The 6,771-nt window shown below is 54.7% G+C and overlaps 3 protein-coding genes across 3 annotated transcripts, besides 5 other annotated features; all 3 read right to left on the reverse strand.

The window, feature by feature from the left end:
• The first annotated feature begins 8 nt into the window (after positions 1-8).
• Positions 9-48: a microsatellite.
• Positions 49-507: 459 nt separating this feature from the next.
• TraAM80_01724 (uncharacterized protein) lies at positions 508-2,436 on the reverse strand (the record flags this gene model as incomplete). Its single annotated transcript, XM_029378756.1, has 1 exon — positions 508-2,436. One exon carries the CDS (start codon positions 2,434-2,436, stop codon positions 508-510), a length of 1,929 nt encoding a protein of 642 aa, XP_029241374.1.
• An 83-nt stretch (positions 2,437-2,519) lies between these two features.
• Positions 2,520-2,546: a microsatellite.
• Positions 2,547-2,837: 291 nt separating this feature from the next.
• Positions 2,838-2,869: a microsatellite.
• Positions 2,870-3,450: 581 nt separating this feature from the next.
• TraAM80_01725 (frataxin-like, mitochondrial precursor) lies at positions 3,451-3,966 on the reverse strand (the record flags this gene model as incomplete). The annotated part of the gene is made up of 1 exon (XM_029378757.1): positions 3,451-3,966. The coding sequence occupies one exon, from the start codon at positions 3,964-3,966 to the stop codon at positions 3,451-3,453; it is 516 nt and encodes a 171-aa protein (XP_029241375.1).
• An 8-nt stretch (positions 3,967-3,974) lies between these two features.
• Positions 3,975-3,997: a microsatellite.
• A 394-nt stretch (positions 3,998-4,391) lies between these two features.
• TraAM80_01726 (uncharacterized protein) lies at positions 4,392-6,227 on the reverse strand (the record flags this gene model as incomplete). Its single annotated transcript, XM_029378758.1, has 1 exon — positions 4,392-6,227. One exon carries the CDS (start codon positions 6,225-6,227, stop codon positions 4,392-4,394), a length of 1,836 nt encoding a protein of 611 aa, XP_029241376.1.
• A 236-nt stretch (positions 6,228-6,463) lies between these two features.
• Positions 6,464-6,524: a microsatellite.
• The last annotated feature ends 247 nt before the right edge of the window (positions 6,525-6,771 follow it).

Consider the following 6,771-nt stretch of genomic DNA (forward strand, 5'->3'; position numbering starts at 1 on the left):
GACGATGAACACACACACACACACACACACACACACACACACACACACCGAAAACAAAAGACAAGAACCACCCAGAACAAGACAAAGCAAACATGGATTAAGACAAAAACATGAAGCACATCAAAGAGCGTTTCATAGCGTGTGGAGTGATAACTAAACAAATAAGGTCTTTTGTCTGCTTGTTTTGGTTTTGTTGTTCCGCGGCGTCGTGCAAGGCGATAATGCTCAACCTGTTCGCATCACCAACTCCCACCACCGCCTGCATAGCGGCAAGCCTTTTTCTGCTCCATTTTTTTTTTGGTTTTCGTTTTCTTTGCTTCCCCGACATTGCGGTGTTAATAGATCAAATACAGTAGGAAACTTCATTCCACCCACCCCTCTCATCAGAAAACCCCTTCTTCCCTTGCCCGTTTCTCGTTCCTCTCCTCTTCATACTCGTCACCGTAAAGAATCACTTCTTGTGTTTGTATTTCGTCGCACGCAAAGAGTATGTGTGCAGCAGTGACCCTACATCTGGGGGTAGGCGTAGGAGGTAGACTTGGGCTCTACCAAGGGAACCACCGGAGACCGCGATCGACGCGAGACCCCAAGCGTCTTCTCAAGCAACGCATGATTTCTTTCTGAGTGCGCCTCTGTAGACAGTGTGGACCGGGCCGCACCTGCAATGTGCGTGTCATGTTCACCGTCGTTATTGCCTACCAGAGGCAACACGAGAGAAGCACACGGTGTCCCGCCGTTGCCGACGCTGTCGTCAGCTTTTTCGCTGGCCTGCAACGCAGAGAGCAATGAACGTGGCGCCACACTGTTGTGCGCCGTGTGCCGAAAGCTCGGAACCCCCAGACGAATAATGCGCTGTGGCGGTATTGAACGTATCTCTCCGCGCTGGACACCAGTGCCGTACGGCTTTGTTCCACTCACGTCATCCACTTGTGCAGCGTACTTAGATTCACGGTAAATCGTGTCGGGACTTCTTGCCTGTGATACGGAACGTCCATGAAAGAGGGAGATGCGGTGTGAGAGGTGACGACGCGGCGTGTGGCGCTCAGGCGTTGCTGACACCCGCCGCAACCCTAAAGGCCGAATAGGAGTTTGTAGATGTGCGGCAGTAGGCGACACTGTGGCAACAAACCTGCTTGAGAATGGAAGATACCGCATACTAAGCCGCTGCAAACGCGGCGTTGTTGCGCCTGCACATGGCGTGGATACCGTTGTTACACGAGGTGTGGCTGGTCCTCGTGGCGTGGACGCCATTGTTGCACGCGGTGTGGCTGCCGCTGTTGTACGCGGTGTGGCTGGTCCTCGCGGCGTGGACGCCATTGTTGCACGTGGTGTGGCTGCCCGTTTGAGTAGTGTGGCTGTCTTACTCGGAGAAGCAAAGTTATTATTGGCCCCCTCCGTTCGTGAGCCGCTTTCGCGCCTGTTTTCGTGGGGCGGGTCACCTTTCAGCGATGTTTTATTCTGCTTCTTCGTTGCCTTCCCACCTTGCCGTGGGGAATTGACTGTCTTCTGCCTGGGCGTATCTCCAGTAGCTTTCTTCACAAGAAACTTCTTCTTTCGATGCTCTGATACGCCTCTCATCGTGGCCTCACCTGTGGCGTTTACATGAGCATCGTGACCACCGCTGCCCACCTCAGCTTTCTCCACCACACAACCCTTGCCACCAGAATCTGCAATAGCAGGGGCTTTGCAATTGGGGGATGTTGCCGTGCCCTGCATAGAGGCGCCGAGGCCACTGGGTTGAGGCACCTCCGCCAATGCCCTCGTTTCCAGCAACTCCTGCATCCCCTCAAAGGAGTAGAGATTCAGGTCGCGATCCAAATCCACCGCCGATTTGGTGGCGTCGTGGACCAGTGCAAGACCCGTCAGAAGTGTTGAATCCCCTTCCACACTCATGCTAACAACACGGATGCTCTCGCCCGGGAGCCCGGTCGCCATTGACGTTTCATGCCGCAGCGTGCACTCGACGGTGTCGCGCATTGAGGAGAGAAGCGACGACCACCCACGGCCCTCAAAGGTCTTCTTGTGCGTCGTCACCGACGCCGCTTGCACTGGGAGCGGCGGCGTAGGAACAGGCACCACCGCCGCCGCCTCGGGAGCGTCTGAACCCAAATCCGAGATATATCCCGCAGAAAGGGTCGATTCTTCTGCCACTTCCTCCATTGCTCCGTGGGCCTTCCGCAGTTCTTGCTCAGAGACCTGCCGTGGCGCAGGCAACGCGTCACTGTTATTTAGTGCACCGGCTTTAGCTCCTTGCGCACCCAGTGAAAGACGTCGCGGAATCGCCGACACGACGTCACCAGCCTCGCCAGTCTGCTGGATCGTGCCTCCTTCCTTGGCGTCACTTTGCGACGCTGCTGGATACCCGCTGACGAATGCTTCGTCGTTTCCTGTCGCCACCGCTTGGTGCTGCTTGCCTACGAACCGTTCAACGACCATTAACCTCCCTCCTTAACCTTCCTGCCCTCGCTATACCACGTCGTCGGACCTCTTTGTTCCCTTTCAAGGGCCTCAATGCTCTGTTTTTTTTTTATTTTGTTTCTGTTTTTGTCTGTCCGCACGCTAGTTTGTGTATTTGCTTGCTTCTCCCGTCACGCGTCTCTCCCTTGTGATGCGGCTGCCGTGCCTGTCGCCGCCCTTCGTGTCAAGCTATGTCAACGATTCCAGAGAGAATTGGCTGCTACTCTAGTCACTACTACTCCCAGTAACGCCTACTATGTACTAGCTGGTGGACGTCGCACGCTGTCGCGGGGTTTGCCGCGCGTGCAAGGCAACAATGAGCAACAAAAGGCAAGTGAGAGGAGACGCTGACCAAAACATTGCACTCCGCTGCAGCCCACCACACAGAAAGACAGACGGGCAGACACACAGAGTAACAACGCTGGAGTGAGGAAACGAGTAAATTTCAAAAAAAAATAATAATAATAAAAACGTAGGTCTTTTGGAAATGAGTGCCAACGTAGAAAGCCACCATGCGGTGCTTGCCGGAAAAGCCAAAAAGAAACGCCTGCCACTGCGTCTCCCCTGAGCGCTCCACAGCTCACATCACAGCAATGCCAACAAACGCGAACTCCCGCCAAAATAAGACGTCGCTCGCCGCCCAAAACCGCATCGCCAAACGGTCGGTATTGCCCCGTGCACAAGACCGTCGGAGAAGCATTGAAGGTTGCGGCGTGCATCATCATCCAAGGCTGAGCCGCCTGGAGGACAGAAGCATCTCTTCCTTGTCACGTCTCCGCCTGGGACTGTCGCCAAAGCAAATAATAACCCCTACACCATTCCCACAGCTGTCGTGTCACCCCGGCATATAATTGCATGCCTAGAAGCAACACTAATCCAATGCCTCGTGACCAATTTAGCACACGGTTGCAGCCACTCACAGCCCCGCCTTTTTTGCCTTTTACGTTTTTCATTTTTGTTGCTGTTTCTTTCGTCTCGCGCTCCTTCCCACGCTCAGAGTTTCACCTCCACTCCCAGCGTCTCCGTCAACTCCCGCTCCAGTTTTTCCTTCAGAGAGTGTCCGTCGCTATCGGCGAGCCACTGTACATCGTGCACCTTCTCCACCTTGCGGTCCCCCTCCGACAAGACCATGTCGTAGTGGTGTGGCCCAGAGAGGGGCGAAGAAAGCCACAACTGCACATTCGGCGCCTGCTTGTTGAGCACAAAGGTCCCATGCGCTCCCGTCTCAATCGAGAGCACCCCACCCGCAAGCTGCACCTCCTCAATGCCATTGCTGTCGACAGCTTCCAACACGTTATCCACGTGGTCCAAAAAGAGATCCGCCGCGGTGTTGTACGTGACGTCGGTGAATCCGTCCATTCCTAAACGTGAGAAGCGACGTCCCCCGCCTTCTGAAGGCACAACTGGGGTCGTGGTGCCATGCCTCCACATCGCTGTGGCGGAGGGGGCACTCATCAGGCATACCGGCATTCCTACTGCGGCAGCCACAGCCACACGGCGCATTTGCATTGCCCGTATTCGTTTGTTTGTTTGTTTTTTTCCGTTTAACTTCAATGCCAGTGTGGGACAAAAGAGAGAAACAGAAAGCGAACAAAGCAGAGGGCGAAAAATAAATAAATCTCAGTTGGGAAAAGTGGTTTCGCCTTGGCACAGACATACGCATAAGTCATGAATGCGCGCAAAAGTAAGTGGCACAGTAGCAGCAGTAGAAACGAAGGAAAAGTTTAGTGAAAGAAAGGCACCGTGCAAACGTACAAATCGTCAGCAGCACTAGCGGACATCATACAGTAGTGGAGGACCACTGCAGCGGGCACGAACCCCAAAAACATGACACTCGTATAAACAGCCAAGTATACCAAACAAAAGAAAAAGGTAAAACAGACTTCGAAAAAAGTGGCAAAAGAACAAGGGGGTTGTCACCTCCTCTCGTCTTGTCAGCGTGGCCGACGGGTGGCCCGTTCCCGCAACAGTTTTTCCGCCCACAGCCCACGCGCCACTGTAGAGATGTCGGATAAGCCGTCTGGACGTAATGCGACGCCGCTCTTGGGAACGGGGGAAAGGTACGTGTTTGTGTCAGGACGCCTGGGTGGCGACCGCGGCAAGTAATACAGTCGACTCACCACATTCTCTCTAAGCGCACCGCCACCTTCTGCGCCGCACCGCGCCCCTCGTTGTTGAGATGGATTGTTTTGTGCTGTGTGCGCCCCCGTCACGGCGCCCAGCAAACGGGAAGCGGCGGCGGCCAGTTTTTTTTCCTCCCGCTTCAATCTTGGGGCGAAGCGCTTATTGTATATCCCGTCGTAGGGTGTGTGGCGACCGCATGAGAGCACTTGTGACCGCACACGGCGCTCCACGTCGCGTCCCATCGACCACGGCTCCCGCGCCGCCGCCGCCGCCGCCTCAGCACTCAACGCAGAGAAGCGTCGGCGCTGATGGTCGTCACTGTGGCGACTGCGACGAGGGCCCCCATTTACAGCGGAGAAGGTGCCACACCCGCCAAGTTCCCCGCCTCCAACTTTGCTGTGCAACTCCTCGGTGGGTGCGTCGGCGTCCGTCAGAGAACTGCGCTCCAAAGACAACGGACGGACTCTACGCGGCCCGCGTCTCAGAGCACTACTTGTGCTTGGCCACCGACCCACGGTGTTGCTTGTATCGGCAATCGAATTTCCACAACGCACTACAGACGAGTGTGGTGACTCGCCCTCGCTGTCGCCCGCATTGGGGTCATCCGCTTCACCATCCTCATACCTCCCAGGTCTGTGATCCCGGAAACCGTCCCCTGAGGCGTCGCGCTTCAAAACACGTTCGAGTAGTTCTATTCGACGCTGCAAGGTGCGCTCCTTCTGCGCGTACAATTCTCTGATGCTGCAAATATGTTTTTCGTAACTCTCTTGTTGTCGGAGCATTTTGTCTTCAATGTTCTCACGCTTTCGCACTGCTTCATCGAGTGCCTCCCAGAGCTCCGCCACATCGCCTCGGTTGTTCAGTGAGTGTGCAAGGGAAGGATGAGGGCTGCGCACAAGCGCTTCGCGTGGCTGAGAAACACGCGGGTTTCCCTCTACTACAGACGTGTTCGTTGCACGCACACCGCTGTGCACATGGGGCGAAGAGGAGAAACGAAGGAAGTCGTTGCCCGCAGCCACATATGCGTTGGACGGCTGCTGTGACTGCTGCGGAGTCTGACTCAAAGGCATGCGGCCAAACGTTGCAAGCGGCAATAATGATAGCCCTGCTCCCTTGCCGGCCTGCTCGACACAAGACAAGATGCGCTTCTCGTAACGTTGCATGTTTTCTGCGAACTCCCCCAGCAGAAACAAGACCATGTCCCGCAACAAACGCACCTCCCTGCGCAGCTCCTTCGCAGTCGTGCTGAGACGAAGAACCAGAAACGAACGAAAGGCGTCCAATCGGTTAGAAAGCACAACGAAGGAGTTCTCCAGCTCGTCGTTGTGTGAGTCGAGGCGACAATACATGCTTTTAATTCTCTCTAACTGCTGCACGGTGGTAAAGTAGTGCCGCTCAAGGGACACCACCGCCACAGAGGGGCTGCCGAAGTGTTTCTGTGCAGCATTATCGGTGGCCTGAAGCAAAGCCGTGGTTCGTTGGGGCGTCCCGCGTGCATTTGGTGAGGTTCGTGCGCACGCGCCTTCGCCATCGCCGTCCCCATCCCTGTCGCCGCCGCTGCCAGGCAAACTGGAGGGAGCAGAGGCGACGCCGGGCGGCCGCTCTGTCAGGCTCCTTGAAGAGGGAGACCAATCCAGGGCCGTCATCTACGCCAAAGCATACAAGCGCAACAAAGCGCCTCTCTCTATGTATGTATTTATATTTCTTTTTGGCGTGAAAATTGAGGTTTACCTCCTCGCGTGCCTGCGCCCACCGACACGACAAGCAAAGGGGGAGAAGAGGAGAGAGAAAAAAAAACAAGGGGTTAGGAAATTGGTGCTTGGCCTACGGCTCCTCACAGAGGCATACAGGAAGAGAGCAAGAGTGAGTCGCACACACGCATAGAGAAGAGAGAGAAGAGAGAGAAGAGAGAGAGAGAGAAGAGAGAAGAGAGAGAGGGATAGGCCTTCTCTCCTCAAGACTTTCATTAACTAACTTCGCGACGTTGTCTCGCTAACCGTTTTTTTTTCTTACATCTCTGTTCTTCCAACTTCATTTTTATCTCCACTCAGTTATATATATATATAACTCTGTCTTTTGTTTTTGACTTAAAATGTCGCACGCCGAACGGGGAGAGATAAAGTATGCAAGTAACGCGAGGGGGAAGTGACGTAACACGTAGGAAAGGGTGTAGGTAAGAAAAGAGAAAGA

This window comes from Trypanosoma rangeli (assembly GCF_003719475.1).
Source record: "Trypanosoma rangeli strain AM80 chromosome Unknown Tra_15.4_contig_00036, whole genome shotgun sequence".
NCBI classification, from domain to species: domain Eukaryota; phylum Euglenozoa; class Kinetoplastea; order Trypanosomatida; family Trypanosomatidae; genus Trypanosoma; species Trypanosoma rangeli.